Source organism: Haliaeetus albicilla, chromosome 16 (assembly GCF_947461875.1).
Source record: "Haliaeetus albicilla chromosome 16, bHalAlb1.1, whole genome shotgun sequence".
NCBI classification, from domain to species: Eukaryota; Metazoa; Chordata; class Aves; order Accipitriformes; family Accipitridae; genus Haliaeetus; species Haliaeetus albicilla.
The window spans coordinates 4,592,449-4,609,495 of NC_091498.1; the positions used below are offsets into that span (position 1 = coordinate 4,592,449).

The following is a 17,047-nucleotide window of genomic DNA, read 5'->3' on the forward strand; positions in this document are numbered from 1 at the left end:
CCTATGTTCTTTAGATTTTAATTGTCAGGTAGGCTGAAGATTGATCCTTGTTCAGCTGCGGAACGGCAACAGAGGGCTTGAATTCAGTGGAAAAATGGAACCTCTCATAATTGGGGTTTTACAGCCTGCTCTGCAGCCAGCTTGGCTGAGGGGTGAGCTTGTGCTCCCTGAAGGTGCCAAGTGTGAGGAATTATGCATGAAAGTACAACACCCAATTAGTGAAATCACTTCATAATGAAGAGCAGAGGAGTGGATTTGCAGTGCTGAGTGTGCCCACTCTCTCTGGAGGTAACACTGGCTCAGGCTGGGAGTGCTGATCAGCTTGTTCTTGGGTGATAATCACAGTGTGCAACGAAAATTGGGGAAGTGAGTAAGTAACCTCTTCCAGCTCTGCTTTGCACCATAAAAGAGACCTTTGAGACCGGAGCGAGGGCTTTGCTTTGCTGCACGCACCAGGCGTGAGGTGCCCCACCTGCTCAGGCTGAGCCTTGCTGTTAGGCAGCAAACCATAGTGGGAATGCAGTAAAGGGGAAGACACGGCTCTTTCCCAGATCTGTATAGCTCCTGCTGATTTATCCTTGTGTTCTGACCAGGTGAAGCATGCAGAAAGGTCTTCCCCTGCGGCATCTTCGGCAAGGGAAGCTATAGGCAGGAACCCTGGATGTGGACACTTCTGGCCAGAGAAATACCCATATCACCAGTGTAAATATTAGTTTGTGGTGTTCTGGGTGCAAACCCCTGCTATAACCCTCTAGTGATGACAAAGTACAGTTACAGTCACAGCTCTGGATTGTAATTCTTTGGGATGAGTTGGAGGAAACAGGGTCTTAGCCATCTACCTGTGAGAGAGCTCGGTGCCAGTCCTCTGTGTGGTTCAATAGCAGTTGACTGCTGTTAGAAATAAGGCTGGTTCTTGGTTTTGCTACGCTCCTCTGGCACCTGCTGAGGTACTCGAGACCGGCTCTTCGTTCCCGTCTGCAAACTGGATGTAGCTGGAGCAGCTTTCCTGCAGGCTGGGCTTCAGTGCTGGTGAGGAATCCTGCTCTGACCTCTAGTCATGAAGTGGGAATTCTTCACGCTCCTCCAGCAGGATGTAAGAGAGGAAGGCTTTCTGCTGCTCCATCGTGGCATACTGCATTAGTGCTTGCTCATAGCTCTGCTGTCCAACAGTACATTTCTCTCCTTCACCCACTGCGTGTCTTGCTGTAGGCTTCGCTGACTGCCAGAACATCCATTGACAGTTGTCCTGTCTTTGGAGCTGCATCACTAAGTCGGTGGTCAAAGGGGAAACTTGAAGCACCTTCCCTTCACAGGGTGGGGAGGAAGAAAGAGTCACCCGAGCCCTGCTGGCTACCAAAGGGCAAGTCCTGTGTGCCCACCAAGGGTGCAGGTGATGGAGGGCTCTCATTGCGTAGGCTGCCAGCGCTGAGCGTGAACTCCAGCTCCAGGCCGAGTGCGAGACAGAAGACATGTCCAGCACTGCGATCCTCATCAGTCTTGGACATTACTCTAATTGCAGCCTCTTAACATGAAGGGGTTTAAAACAAACAAGTGAAACGCTCTGCTTTGAAACGTGCCTGGCGTGTTTGCACAGCTGCTGCTGTTTTCTCCAAGAACTGGAAAGCTATCGAACGTGGGAAGAGACGGGTACCTCAGCAAATCCCTTCTCTGCCCACTGCCCCTCTTCCGTTGCTTCCAGCCGCTCAGCCAAGAGTGCTCCGGCCAGTCTGGTCCCCCAGGACTGGGCAGGACCTGGGATAACCTGGTGGGAGCAGAACACCTCGAGCATGGCATGGTGCTGCCTGGAAATCTGCCTTCCCCTCTGTGCCGCAGGGACTGGGCTGCAGCTATTGCTACTCTCTTAATGTTCAGCTTTTTCAGCCTGTCAGTAGTAAAGCTCTTAAACTGGCTGCTCCGTCTTGTCAGTTGAAGTAATCAAGTGGGTTTGTTTTTAATGTAATGCCTGACAGCTGCCTGGCTTGTTCTTGCCAGAGCGTTTGCTCTTCGTCCTTGGCAAGGCTGGGCTATGGTTAAGAGCAAGCTTCTGAGCTCTTTAAAAAAAAAAAAATCCACAAATAAATGCCTGTTTGAGGAGCAGAGTCTCTGATGAGCTGCAGACTCTAATGAATAATTGAAGAGGGGTCAGTTTACAGGACTTGCACATGAGGAATGCAGCAGAGTCTGCAGAGCTGGCGAGCAGCACTCAAACAGCCCTCACGCATGGCGCGCCGACCCATCAAAACTGCTCCGGTTTCTTCTCTTCCATTTCCATCCCCCTTGTGGGTTCATAGAAACTGCCTCAAGCTTTGCCTCCAGAAAGCCTCTTTTACTGAAAAAAAAATTAAAAAAAAAAAATCTCTTACTATGTGCTGTAGCCGGAGGAAACCCGTGTCATCCATCTCCCCGTCAGACTTAAAGGAGTTCTTGAGCCCGCAGCAAAGCAAGGGATCCTCCTGCCCACCCCTCCTCGGCCAGGCTTCTCCCGGCTGTCCGAGCTGGGGGGGCGGAGGGCACGGGATTGAAGTCAAGTTTTTTGTGGACGCAGGAGGAAGCGTGAGCAAGGCCAGAGCTCTGCCAGCGCTTTCCCGGAGGGATGGAGGAGTCGCAGGCTCCTCTCTCCGATGGAGGGAAGGGTAGATGGGGACCGGCCGCAGGGGATGGGGTGGTGGCAGCTCCGTCTGTGCCAGGGACAGCAGCCGAGGGCTGGCACCGAAGAGGACGCTGAAGAGCTCGAACCGAAGAACTTATTCACATTTGATTTTTGAAGGGATCGGTGCGGGCTTGGGTCTCTGGAGCGTGCCACCCCAACAACTGGGAGCACTGAGTCCCCTTGGCTGGGTTTGCTGGGGGGGTCACTGGCTCAGATGCTGCTGCAGGACTCTCCCTGCACAGGCAAGCAGTCTCTCTGAAGCTCCTGCAGCTTTACAAGTCTCAGCTTTATTTGGAAGCTGAAGCCTAGTTTTGACACGAGCCGTAAATTCCTTCCATAGCTCCAGGTGAAGCTGCAATAACTTTTTGCGCCCCCCCGGCTGCACTGTGCTGCCTGCCAGGGGCTGCCACAGGGCTGGAGGAGGCTGGGGACCATCCAGGGAGGATAATCCCAGCTATCCCCTAAGGAATCCTGTCTTGCCCAGAGCCCTTCTCCTTCGCCCTTAGGAAAAGCCGCTTGCTGGCATTGCCTCCCAGAAACTCCAGCTGATCTCATTGCAACGATGCTCTGAGGCAGAAAGGGTTTCCCGACTGCACCGTGAAATCCAGGTCCTTCCCTTGCCAGTCCTGGAGCACGCAGCTGGGAATTGTCACCCCTTCGGATACGGAAAATGAAGGCATTTATCCCTCGTTTGTACTTGAAACCTTGATCTCGGCAGAGCTGCTGGTGTGGCTCTGGAAATAGCGAACGGACTGTGAACACAATCTTTTTGTGCTCCCGTAAGCACTCTGAGATGTGGCAGTATTGATTTCCTCGCCATCAGAGAGGGGTATTTAACCGGACGGCTTGGGCTGGCCAGGTTACAGATCAGGCATAGGCAGTGTCTGCTTACAGAGAGGGGGAGGCGATGGCTCTGCACCGTCATCGGGCCAGCCAGAGAGCACTGGGGCTGGGGGCTGCGGTGGTCTTTGGGGGGTCGCTCCTTTTGGGCAGCAGCACCAGGAGGGGAGCCCTGGGGTCTCTGCAGGGACAGAGCGGGAGGAAGAAAAGCTCCTTAAAATAGCATTTTTCATGTCTTAGGGGAACAGGACAAAACATGTTATTCCCAGTGTTGAGGGTGACTGTAATTCCCATACTGTGATGTTTGGGAAGGGGATGGATAGTGATCTTCACGTTACGGTCCCATCCCCGCACGCAGGGCAGGCGTGTGTGCCTGTGTCACCGCTGAGCTGCCGAGGGGGCGGCCGCTGGCTGCATCAGTATTTTGTACAAGCATTAAATGAAAAAATTGTGCGTTGCTACGGCAGGCGCTCATCCTGTATGCTCTCACCAGGGTGTTGGTAACACGCAGCTCAGGGTGTGTTTTGGATGCGTTTTTTTTTTTCTTTTAACAGTGCTCTAGTTCAGAGCCACCATGCAAATGTGGTGATTACTTTTTTTTCAATGTATCTCACACGTGTGTCTTTCCCAGAGGGTGGGAGAGAGCGCTGGGTTCTCCCAGCATGCACATCCCAAAACCTGGTAGGTACCAAGCAAAGGCTTTACCAAGTCCTGAGACCACTTTTCATGTGTCTTGCAACAAGAAAACCGCCAGCAGCATGTGTGCTGTGGGAGGAGTATGGAATTCCTGCGTGCCTGCGATAGAGAATAGTTTCCACATCCCACGATAACTCCAGGGGCAGCAAACAAGTCTCAGTTCTTGTTGTGAAACCAGCATTATATTTTATAATTTAGTTAGAGTTTTCATCTTCTGTACTGAAAGTAGCAAAACTGCATCGTGCCTAGATGGTGGATAGTGCTTTAATGCTGGTTCCTAAGAGTAATATTCTTCATGTAGAAAAGCCTGGGATGGGGTGCCCTGGTTTTACCACCACCAAAGCATGAGCTTATCTGAATTTGCTGGGAGTGGACCTTTCCTCCTTGCTGGGAAACGTGTGTAGGGCTGCAGGAAGGGGAGGCAGAATCCTTTGCGCTTTCTAAATGGAGACTGATTTGTTCTGTAGAAGCTGCATAATTAAGTAGTTCCTTATCTCCTGGCAGTTAAAGGTATTTTCCTTTCTGGCATCTCATTTCACTGGGTGCAAAGTCCTCCTGGCTGCAAGTGCTTCTCTTGCAGCTCCGCAGCAGGCTGCAGTGGCACTGGAGAGCTATTGGAAGGTCTCGGTGGGGTTTGGGAACATCTTTTGCCTAAGCTTGTATCTTTAGCCCAAACTGCTCATTGTCATCTGATCCTGGCCAGCTGTGGCTTGTAGTGCCTGGAAAGAATGGAGATTTTTTTTTTTTTTTTTTTTTAAAGAAACTTTCAGGATCTGGTGCCAAAATGCCCCTGGAGAGAGCCAGGAGCAGGGAGGAGACTGGGGAGTGCAAGGGGGATGCCTGTGCCTGAGCCTCTCTGCTCTCTCCATCCCAAAAGGGACCTGAGCCCTCTGGTGTAAAGCAGGTATTTTGGTGTTCCTGGTCAAATGAGTCGGGGGGTAACAACCGAGCAGATCAAAAAGGATGTTGTGAAGCAGAAGGACTTGCCTTGCCATGGGAGCTCTGCTGCGTGAGGCCACCTTTTCCCTTCTTCAGCCTCAGGCTTTGCTTGAGAAAACATCTCATCCCTTAAGCAGTTCCTAGATCCCCCCTGGTTTAGGGGTGCTCAATCTTCCCGCAGAGGTGTTTATGAAATGGGTGTTTGTGAAATGGGTCCTTCCGGCTCTCACCCTCCTGTTTCAGAACAGAAACACTTTTTGGACATTAAAGATGCTCCGAGTGCCACCTGCTGGAGTGTGCTCAAGGGGGAGCCTGGCAGGGTGCCCTGGGCTCTCAGCCCCTTTGGGGTGACACAGCCTGTCCCACGGCTGCACCGGTACCTGTCACCGCTGTCCCACCGTGCTCTGCCGGGAAGTCCCCTGTGCTCTGTTACTGGTGCTTTCCTCCTCGTTGCCAGACCGTGCTGGTGTCTATTTGTGGCCTCCAGGATTTTGCAGTGTTTCCTCCCTGTGACAGCTCCGTCCACCTCCGCAGAAGATGATGTAGGTCACTTTCTGACATACAGAAAAAGTGAACTTGCTGGTGAGAGAAGGGGCCCATGAAAATTAAAAAGGGTGGAACTGCTCCATCTAAACACCAAACAGGGTAAAACTGCGCTGTCTCGGTCTGAGTCTTCCCTTTTTAGGGATCTGCTTGTTACCCCCATTGCGGGGAGCCACGATCACTGCTCGGAGCAGCAGAAAAATCTTTCTCAAGGGTCACCAAATTAATTTTACACTGAGCATTTGGCTGCCTCTCTGAGTGGAGGGGAATCGCCCCGAGGAAGATTGCAGGATGCTTCTAGGATGCTCGGAGTCTAAGGCTTTTGTTTTAAGCCATATGGGAGGAGGTTCCTGGTGTTATCCATGCCATGATGGAGTTGGTCATTCACTTCTCTTAGCTGCCTTGGCCCCAATAAGAGTTTGTGCATGAAGGTAGTGATGAACAGGATTTCTAGATGCCAGCATTACCGACACCCTCGCTATGCAGAGGTCTGACTGCATGACCTGGGTTTCTTCTCCCTCCCTCGCTTTTGGTTTGTTTTGTTTTTCAGGAGACCAATAAAACAGTCCTTGGAGATGGTGTAGGGTGAAACGTGCCTCTTTTCTACCGCAGCACTGTTCCCTCTCAGTATTCCCTTGCCGCAAACCTCTAGCAGCAAAGCTCCTGCCAGGAATCCGCCCCCGTCCTTATCCACTTATCGGGAAGTTCCAGTTGCCGAAGTCTCCAGTGCTCCTTAGCTGTGTTTGTAGAAGTGACTTTGTCCAAGACTTCCATCTTCAAAGCCACCCCGCGGTGGGCCCTTCCTCCCCCGGGCCCTGGCTGCCTCCCGAGGCTTTTGTCTGTCAAAACAGCAAATGCCCTTGTTCAGCATGAGTTTAGTTTAAAGGACTAACGAAGCCGTCTCTTTCTCTGAAGATCCTCTTGGATTGCTCGAAGAATCTCCCTCTTCTTTTAAGCTCTGTCCGTGACCCCAGGCATTTACGCTGTCCTGTTTCTCCCTCCTCCTGTAAAAAGCTGTTGCTGATTCTCTGACAGCTCGTAGGGACACAGGCACACCTCTTCCCTCCATCTGCCGCCTTCTTTTTTAAAACCCTGAGGACTGAACTCTTCAGCAGCTTTTCCTGCTCTGAGTGTGGTTGGAAGTGGTTGAGGAGCTCAAGTGAGAGGTCCCATGTCTCTTCTTCCCAAACTTTTGCAGATGCAGGCATGCACATTCTAAGCAAAAGTAACCCTATCTTATAAAACGCAATAAAACGGTGGTCAGACCTTTGCTTTCAGCAGGCAGCCCTGCAACGATGCTGGATCGGTGATGTTTGGGATGATGCTGGAGTTGGGAAAACCAGAGCCCACAAGGTTTCATACCTGGAAGGGAGGGCAGCCGTGGGGCTGCGGGAGCTGTATGGCCCAGGGAGCGTGGACTGGGATTAAACCCATTGGAACACCTGTGGGAGAACAGGACAGAGTCTGCTCTTGGGCAGAGAGGTTTTTAAATTGCTTGAGATTTCAAGGGTTTTTTTTCCTGTAATTGTGTGTGGTATGTGTAAGTACAAGAGAGATGGCTTTGGTGTTTAATCTTTGAATACAACCTTGATACTACAATGCCCGCTGAATTAGGTAAAGTGAAACTCTTGAATTCTCCCAGGTGTTTTTTCTAACTTCGGCAATTGAATGAAATTGGTACGATCTCACAAAATGTTCTGCTTGGCTGGACTTCTGTTTTCAACTTCTCTCCTAAGCTGTAATGAGTGACAGGCCAGGAAAGAACTCCTTTCCCGAATAAACACGGAGCAGCAGCACCTGCTTACTCTGACCTAGCTCTTGCTCTCCCCTCCCAGCAAAGCCCCAGGAGTGGCGGTGGGCTGACGTGGTGACCGTCCCACGTGCAGGCTGTGCACGTAGCACAGGTACGCGGTGACATTTCTCAGCTCCAGAGAGGTCCCGGAGCAGTTGCAGACTTCTGGAGAGGCGTTGCTCAGAGGGCAGGTTTCCTGTGGGGGTAGTTAGCATCGCCTGCCTTGCTTTCCTGGAAGTAGGTGGATGGCAACAAAGCGAGTGAAAATCTGCAGCTGCTGATATGACCATCTCGTTGCTGTGGGCAGCGTTTCCTCTCGTGTCAAAATGGCTCTGCCTCGAGGCACGGTTCCCTTCTCTCCATCCCATCTCTCTAAACAGGTCCAGCCCGTCCTCCGTGCAGGCTGGTGGGTCCATTCAGACGCAGGTACCGCAAGCTGAAGCCCTTCGCTTTGCAAGGCTATGTGGTGTCTCTGCTCAGGGAAGAACGGTGCTGCTCAGGGACGAGCGTCCCCCAGGATTGCTCAGGCTGGGGCCAAGTCTGGGAGTTCCCAGGAGCACTGAGGGTGATCCACCAAAGAAATGCACACAAAAGTACGTGGTTCTGGCCAATTCGTTCATTGCAAATGAGACTAACCGTCAGCCTTGCCAAAATAAGGCCTTTGCAGGAGGGCAGGCAGTGGCTGGGGAGGTTTCTTTGCTTTGTTTGTTCCTCTTTTTGAGAACAACTGCTTTAAAAAAAAGTTCCAGACAGAGCAGCCTTTGCCTCTCTGCTCTTAACAGCAAAAGCAGACTTGCTTCCTCTGCAAAGCTGCAGCATCTCTTGCTTCCCATTTATTTCAGGCTCCCTCCAGAGCCAGAGTTGCTGCTCTGCAGGGAGGTTATTGCTCTGGAGTAGGTTGCATAAAATAACTTCATGCAAAAGTTCAGGAGTGCGAAGGTCCCACACTCCTGAGGCTGGCACCCAGGAGCAGTCGGCGCTGGAGGGATCTGCTCATGGTCAGAGGTTGTCTTCACCCAGTGCTTCCTGGCCAGCAGCTGAAACCTCTGCTGAGACATCCCTTTGGTCTAGCATGGGGCACGAGTCCCACTGCTGGAGCACATTGACGTGACAGCAGCTGTCTCGCTTCGGGCAGCAGTTCTTCACACCATCGCCTTCCAGTTTATGAAACCCTGATCCTTCCCTCCCCGATGCTGTTCCCAGTGCTCAGTGGGATGTAACTGGATCCTGGCAGGAGGCAAAGGCAGCCCCTGGTTATTCTGATTTAAATCTATAGGGCTAGCAAGTGCCCTGTTTTATGGAGCTGATGTTGGGAGTTGCTAGAGCTTAGTCCTACAGTCTTGTCTGCTGACACAGAATTGGATTACAGCATCTTTAAACCGTGCACTGGGAACCATTTGTATCTGGTATCACTGGATTTGGGGATCATCTTTCCTAGGACTGATGTGCCAATGGCAGCAGGTTCACGCAGAGTTTGCAGCCAGGTCTTGGCACTTCAGTGCCAGCGTCTGCTCAGACAGCATCACCCCGCTTCTCCCAGGACCCACAGGTATAGGAAAAGAAAGAACAGAATTGGCAAACCCACTTCTGTCACCAACTTTTTGCTTTTCAAAAATATGGCATAAGGCCTAGAAGTGACTTAATTCTGCCCTAAAAGCGTCAAACCCACCCGGGATGTGTAAGGTCATTTGGAAGTGTGATGGAGGAAGCCTCCTGCCTTGGCTCAGCCTGCGTGTCTCTTGCCCTTAGACTCACAACCTGCTTACTGGTGTGCAGCTGCCTGCACCACAGTTTCCTTTGGTTTATGCTTCTTGGTACAGATTTATCGCCTTATATTGGGATTGTTACCTGTTTGTTTGGTTCTGGTCCCTTCTCTTGGGAGCAGAGACAGCGAAGCAATGGAGGTTTTCACTCTTGCAGCAGCCTTTCCCTCCATGGCTGTTAGCTGCATCTGAAGCAAAGAGCTGATGGCTTCTGCTTCTGACCAAGACTGGTTTATGATCTCTAGTTTTAGCAGAGGGGCTTCAGGATGAGCTTCTTCCTTGTGAAGAGCCTCAGGAATTCAAAGCGTTGTTTCTAGGGGCAAAAAGAGGCAGGTAGGCTGAGCCAGACCCCTGGCAAGGCAGGATGGGGTGAGGATGAAATTCTTTGTGCCCATGTTAACGTACAGGTCAGAAAACTGATCAGAAGAGAGGCCAGACCACGAACCAGGGTAGTGCATCATCCCATCTCACGCTAGAAGCGTGCCTGCCTTCTGCCGCTGCTTTAATTCCTTGCACGAGCTGTAGCTGCCCAAACATAACTTCCAGCTTCTGTGTTTCTCTGCTGCAGAATCGTTTTGAGATCCCCTGTGCCTCCTGCCACTGAGGAGGGAGCGATTCTCCCTGGGAAACAGGCTCTAGGAGTGGGAAGGAGCTATTGGGATGCTCCGTATAGACACAGCTGCAGCCTGGCAGCAGGTTGAATGCTGCAGTCCAGGGCAGCACTAAGCAGCTTAACAGCTGCAAAAGTTGCATGGATCTGGAAAGAAGTTTGGCAGGAGCTGTGACTTTAAGGTACAGAGTGGGGACAGCTAAAGGGATTCTGTAAAACAGCAAAGGACCTTGCAGTGACACTGGTGAAGCAGCTGGGTAACTTTTGAAACCATCTAGGGTATCTATTTTGTACAGATGAAATGCAGATGGCCTCTTGACAGGAACTGGGAGTAAGCGTGGGGCTCGCTCTTTTCCTTGCAAACATAGAAATTGGGAAAGAATTGATTCACAGCCATAGGGACAAAGACCTTCTCACCTCTCTACTCCGCTCCCCGTGTCTGTACTGTCTGACTTGGCCAGTGCCCATCTCTGGCCGTATTAAGGCATCCCTGGCTGTATAAGAGCAGGGTGCAGAGCAGCGTCACGGTGCAGGAGCTGACCGCTGAGCAAGCAGACAGGATTGTGCAACCCCCCCCTAAGATGTCAGTGTGCAAACCTCACGTGGGGCCTCGCAGCAGCGTCCCAAAGACCTGATGCAGCAGATGACCAAGCGGTGACTCTGACATGGGGCAGGGACGGACCAGGGAAGGATGCAGAACCTGCCTCCTCCTGACCCCTTCCCTGCGGACCTGCAATTCAGCTGATCCTCCAGGGAGAGCATTTGTGCTGGACTCGGCATTTGTGCTGCTCAGAGCAGGGGCCGCATAAGTTTGAGGAAGAAAGCTGCACAGGCTCTCAGTTGCTTGTTGCTGCCTCGTGTAGTGACTGAAATTGGTCTTTCTATGCCTATTTTCCTGTCTGTGACATGGGGGACTGTACTGATCCTCTTGAAAAGCCTGCTGAGATTTGCTGATGGAAAGAGCCATGCCTAAGCACCCGTAAAGCCATCCAGTGTTTTCATTTGCCTGCTGGTACCGTGCAGCCATCACCACACAATGCAATTTCCCCATACAAAACCGCAGTTTCCTTTCAGTGAAAACTCCCAAAATACATCCCAGTGACATAACTACTACACTCAGGGTTCTCGTGCTGGTCTGGGTGCTGCAGAGTGCTCTAAGTTCAGAAGCCAGCTTGCAAAGTATGGGAGAATAGCAGCCTAAAGCTTTGGAGATGCTGAGGCTCCTCTTTCGCAGCAAGCCAAGGATCCAGGAGGCAAGTGTCTAGCTGATAAAATATCTGCTCTGCATACAGTGCTGTGCTCTGTCTCTTCTGCAGGACGCAAGAAGTTGGTGAATCGCCTGACCTCATAGAGCCAGACCTTATCCAGTATTAACTAACGACTTCTCTTTTGGAAAAGGCATTTCTGATGGTAAAACTGCTTTCTAAGGAGTGTCTTTCCTAGGTGCTGCCAGAAATTTGGGAGTGTTTTGGGACCAGAGCATGTGTTGAAGCAACAGAAATTAAAACAGCTTCTGGTTAGTTGTTGATGAATAGGAAGCGAAATGCCAAAAGCGTAATCTGTTTCTAGCTCTTGCAGGTTTTTTTTTTTTTTCTTCCTTGCATTTAGATGTGGCTGTCTCAACCAGCAAAGTGACAAAATGCGAGCAAAAACAAACCTGTCTCTTGGCTTCTGGCTTGTAAAATCATTCCTCAAGAAAGGGGAAAGTAGGAAAGAGGACTTGTATTTTGAACTTGGTGCTGCAAAAAAAACCACCCCATATGTATGTTCCCAGCCCTGATCTAGGGTGACTAAGCCATCTGTGCGGTTCAAAGACGGCTTTGGGAAGTTCAGAAGAAGTTGTCTCCTCCTCTGACTTGAGTGACCTCCTGGGCTCAGATCTGCCCAGTGGCCGGGGTTTCCTTTTTATTTTTCAGGAACAGCAAATACCATTTCTCAGTGGTGCAGGAATCTGTGTAAAATGGCCTCCCCCGAGGCTGCAGGTGTCAGAAGATGGCTGGTAGCTTGCAGGAGCAGTGTCTTGTGCTGGTAGGGTGGACCTGCAGAGAGATCCGTGCTTGTGGGAGAGAAATCAATCCATCCCCATCCAAGGCAGGGTTTGGTGCCTGCTCGCCAGTTGGAGCCGTGAAGGAGCTGGTTTCCCTGTGGGTGGGTGTGATCCCCGGGGGGGATCACTGAGGTTTTTGTGATCGCTTTGGGGAGTTCAGGAAGGGGTTTAGTTGTGGCTTTGGTAGATGTGTCAGCTGGCTGCCCCGGGCATCCGCTTCCCACGGCAGCAGCGGGACAACCACCTTCTCCCAGACCCAAAGAGATCCCGGCTGCTCCCACAGCAAGGGCAGAGCGATGGAGGGGAGGAAGGGAAAGAGGTGACTGCAAGGACCCCCTCCCATCTGATCCAGTCCTTCCAGAGCTGAAAATCAGTTAATTCTTAACTCTAATCTCGCTGTTTTCACACAGCTCCTCCCTTCCCTCGAGGCTTGCTTTTTCTTCTCTTGCCTCTCCATAGCCCCTGTCTCAGGTCGCTCTGCCTCGCGCTGTGCCCACCCGGTTGATGTTGCTGGCGCCGAAGAGCCCTGCCAGCGCCACGGGCTCCGTTGTGCTGACAAACTGCTTGAAAAGACATAAGAGAAGTCACAGCTCGAGTCTCTCTTACATCCCTTCTGTCTGCAGTCACATGAGTTTTACCTCATCTGCAGCCAAAGACTTGAACCTCTTGGAGGAAACGTTTCAAATCCGTTTTGATTTTTCGGGGGGTGATTTTTCTATTCAAACTTAGCTCATTATCTAAAAAACAGGTGAAAGAGTGCCTAGATGTGATAGCAAATCTATGTATGTTCATTAAAATACAGCAGGCTTGGGTATTGACCTTGCAAAAACTTACTTCTTCCCTTAAGTCTGAGTTTTGGGGGGAGAAGGAGCCATATCCTAGCTCAGGAGCAGTTGTTTTCTGAGCTCCCCTTAAATGCTTCTGCATCTCTCTCTGTAAGGGTTCACAGAATTGCATCTGGCCCCAGAGGCAGCATAAATTGACATTTCTAATGCTGCTCAAGGACCTGTCAGAGCAGCTGGGCTGGCCCTGCCCTGCCCTTGAGGGATGTGGTGAGTTTTGGTATTTGAATATGTTCCTCCTGTTTGCTTTAGAAACGCTGAGCGTGCCCCTGGAGAGGAGCCCTCTCTTTGCCACGGGGGTGCCAAACTTCCCTGCAGACCCAGGACACCGCTACCAGGACAGATGCTTTTGGAGCTTGTCCACGTGTAGCTGAGAGTAAAATCTGATCTAGACCTTAACCTGCCAGAAATTAATTCTCTCTCCTTGGCGGTGGCACTCTGATTCTTGGGAAATGCGTGTAACCAAGCGCCGGCACCGTGTCCTTCTCCACCGCCCGTCAGAGTTTATCAAAGCCTTTAACAGCAGCTGGCTCCGGCTGCTCTCCCGGAGCCACCATCAGAGCTCAGCATCGCATCCCGAGGAGCGATGTCTGGTGGGACACCACCAGTGACTGGAAACAGCTCGCCTGGTCTTGCTAAACAAGTTCGTTGGGAAAACTCTAGCAGAGTATCACAGCCCCTCTGTGCTGACACTCATTTGTTGTCCCACAGGCAAAATCAGACATCACTTGGATAGAGAAAGACCTTGTGGACTCGGCAGACAAGGTAAGAGAGCCTGCTGCAGATGTGCACCTCGAGGAGACTCATGCATTTAATTTGCACTTTGTCCCATGACGGGTCGTCCCACGTATGCGAGGGCGTAAGCAGAGCTCGCAAGGACCTCTCTGAAAACCAAACCTTTTCTGGCAGCAAGCCCCTACCAGCCCGTCTCAGCTAGGTGGGACTGCTAATACAGAAAACAGCTATTACTCACTTGCTCACGTGACATCCTGGACTTGATTTCATCCTCCTCCTCCTTCCTCCCCACACCAAACCCCTTTCCGTGCTGTCATTTATGTCTCCTGTGGCTTTCTGATCTTGTCAGCTTGCTGGGGCGGGCGCTCCAGCGTTTTAGTGGCAGGGACGTACAGTGGGGTTTTTTTGATTGCTTTTCTGAGGCTCCTCTCCCCGTGCTGCGTGCCTGATAACGCAACATGCAAAATTGTCTCTATCGGGATGAGATTTATCAGATCTTGCCAGGCCCACACGCAAGGAGAGCTGGCTGGCTGCGTCTCCTGCACAGCTTCACTGAGCAACATAAAGCTTCCTTAGAAGCGGTGATGCTCACCTTCAGAGGGCACGTTGTGGACACGGTTTCTGCTTCACTGGGACTGTGGCAGAGTGAAGGAGGTGTCAGTATGAACCGAGTCTCCTGGAGACTTGTGCTCAGCAGCTGCACGGTGCTGTTTCGTGCTGCTCGCTGGCACCTGCTCCCTTGCTTTGGACCTCATCAGCTATTGAGGTTCCCTCCGTGGAGCTGGGACCAGCTGCCTTGCTGGTATTAAGTCATTTGTTTCTTTCATTATCGGTTCTTAAAGAGCACATTATGGGGGCGGAGGAGGCAAGACAGTCATAAGTAGTTTCTCTGGGTCCAAACCAAGAACCTCTTTTCATACTCTGCGCTCTCTGGAGAAATTCAGAAATCAACGCTGACACGGGGTTATTTCTAATTGCGAAGGTGCGTGGGTGTCTTTTTACTCATTTCAAGGGGTTTCTTTCTTACCTGCGCTCTCTGGGGTCTTGCTGCAGAAAACATCTGTCTGTCCTGACCCAATGGAAAGGTCAAAGGGGAACAGGCTTGGAGGGGAAAGGAGGCAAAACAAGCAATCTAAATACCTCTCCTCTGTTCTGCCAGTAAATCCGAGCAGCAGTGGGTTCAGAAGCTGTCTGCATCAGGAGTGCCCTTAAAAAATACCTCGCATGGAACTTCCCAGGGTGGCTGTTAGATAACTCCAGCGTCCACAGCAAGTACTCCCATGCAGCATAAAGCAAACGATGGACTAGGTGCAAATCCTAGTGATGCTAGAGGATTTGCCCATGGGATCGATGCACCCCGAATCCCATCATGGGTGACTTATCATCCCTGTGCCAGTGTGAGAGCAAAGAGATGTGCAGCTTTCCGAGGTGGTGTCAGACTTCTGTGTGAGGTTTCATGAGTTTTTCTCTTCCTTTTTAAAGAGTAAGTGGCTTCTCGGAATATTCCCCCGTTGTGGAAATACCCCCAAAGCTCACAGCCTGACATGAGATTCATGCAGCACTAGATGGAAGTCACTTTAACTAGACCATGTATGTTTTCTGTCAGCATCTTGTCTGAACCAGGGAACCCAAATGTGAACAAGGAGCTGTGAGATTTTTATTTTTTTTAAACCAAAACCAAAAAAAAAAAAAAAACAACCCAACCAAAAAGCCCCAACCACAAGCGCTGTTGCTGGGGAGTGGGAGCATGAATGTGCCTCTGCAACCGAGTCGCTTGTCTCCACTGCGCATCTGCCAGCTGGGCTTTAACCACCTGTATCTCCTCCATCCGGCAACCTCAAGCGTGGGGCGTCCATGCAGCTCCGCGGGAGCCTCCCCGATCCTCGGGAGCCGACCGTGCTTCCCCGGGATCTCGCGGGGGTGACGGTTACCGGGGCTGTGCGATGTTGATATCGGGATGGGAGAATGGAGAGGGACCCTAAACTTCCTCGCATCTGCGCGTTCCTCACGCTCTGGCTGCAGAGGAAACATCGAGCCAAGCCCTGCAGCCTGCAGCTGCCTGCCCCCAGCCAGCTCTCCAGCCCGGTCAGTACTGCCGCTAGCTCGCTTTGCTTCACTTGGTGTTGCTGGTGGCTCATCCAGGTGGGCTGCTGCTTCAGATGGATATTCGGAGCAGTCTGGTTTGCTTTTCTTTTTCTGCCTTCTGGGATAGTTTGCTTCACGGTGCCATTGGAAGAAACTTATCTCGGTGCAAGCAGAGCCTGTTTGTGCTCGGTGGCACGCGAGTGCTTTTGTGCTAGAGACTTGTTCTGGTGCTGCTAAACAGGCTGTAGGAGCTGGTCCCCAGAGTCCTAACTGTTGAATTGCAAGTTACTGGATGAGTCCACGGGAGAAAACCTCCCTTGTGTCAGCAAGATGCCAAATGGCATCTCAAAGCTTTTCTCAGAAACCTATCAACAATGTCTCTGCTGATGCCACTTTTGGTCTTGTTGGTATGTATATATGTATGTGTGTTTGCTGATGTGGTCTGGCTGGCAGGCTACGTATGCAAATCTTTGCCTGCCTTCAGATACAGCTTGGGCTGCTGAAACCGCTTGTAGTTAAACACCCTGGGTCTTGCTATTGGCCAAGGCAAAGAATTCCCACAGCTGTGGAAATACATCGCTCCGCAGCTCCTGAAGAGCTGTGGCGGGAGAATGGGTCCGGATGCCTTGGAGGTGGATACGAGAGTTCATTTTAAATGTTCCTCTCTGCATAGGTGTGTGATGCTACAGGGTGAAACATGCATGGTTGTACAAGCGCTGATGCTGTGTAGTCCTGGTTTCTCTCTAGTGTTTTCATGAAGATGGGGGGAGCAGAAAGAGCCTACAACTTCCACTGGTCCCATCCCTGGGTCTCTGCCTGCTGTGGGGTCACTCCCTGGAGAGCTGAACAACAGGGAAGGACTAGCAGGAGGAGACCTCTTGGCTGACTGCCCATCACGCTCTTGGCTAGAAGTGGGAAGCTGTTCCTAACCAACAGCTGTCTGCTGTGGACTGAGCCTCCAAACGAAAAACCAGAAGTGTAAGGTGGCTGATTTAAGCCGGGAGAGCATATGGAACATGAAAACTTGTTGTTACAGGGATTATAAGATCTTTCTTCTCTGTGATCACTGAGACCAGCAAAAGGCAGGATAATACGGGAGGAGCTCCTGTCCCCCTGCCCTCTCCCCATGCTGCACCGCTGAGAGCACGGGCTTCTTTGCTAGGTCTTGGTGTCTGAATAATGCAGGATCTTGAGAGAGCAAAGCTATCAACATGGGAACAAAGCCACTTCCTAATCTAGAGAAAAGCCAAGCGTGAGAGCGGGAAGGGAAGGGTGCTCGGTGCAGGTAGGCAACCACATCCGCGGGCGCTTGGCAAGGCCACCCTCCCCGAGAAGGTGCTGGGAGGGTGGGGAGTGGGCTGGGGTGCAGAGGAGAGGCAGAACCAAGAGAAACTTGGTTCCTGTTGTTTTTAGAAGCTGCTTTGATTAGGCCGTGGGTTCCAGACCAAGTATCTGAATAGTTTCAGAAAACAAAGCATCACTTTTTTTCCCCCCAACTCTGCAAG

The 17,047-nt window shown here is 51.4% G+C and overlaps 1 protein-coding gene across 4 annotated transcripts in view; it reads left to right on the plus strand.

Annotated features, from left to right (window-relative positions):
• The window catches only part of RPS6KA1 (ribosomal protein S6 kinase A1), a 42,654-nt gene that overhangs the window by 10,721 nt on the left and 14,886 nt on the right, over nt 1-17,047 (plus strand). For 2 of the 4 annotated variants that reach the window (XM_069803216.1, XM_069803217.1), the window contains one exon: nt 13,434-13,487. The exons of the other annotated variants lie outside the window; for them this stretch is intronic. In XM_069803216.1, the coding sequence (XP_069659317.1) occupies nt 13,434-13,487 (54 nt within the window). The remainder of the gene's footprint in view (nt 1-13,433; nt 13,488-17,047) is intronic. 4 annotated transcript variants of the gene reach the window in all.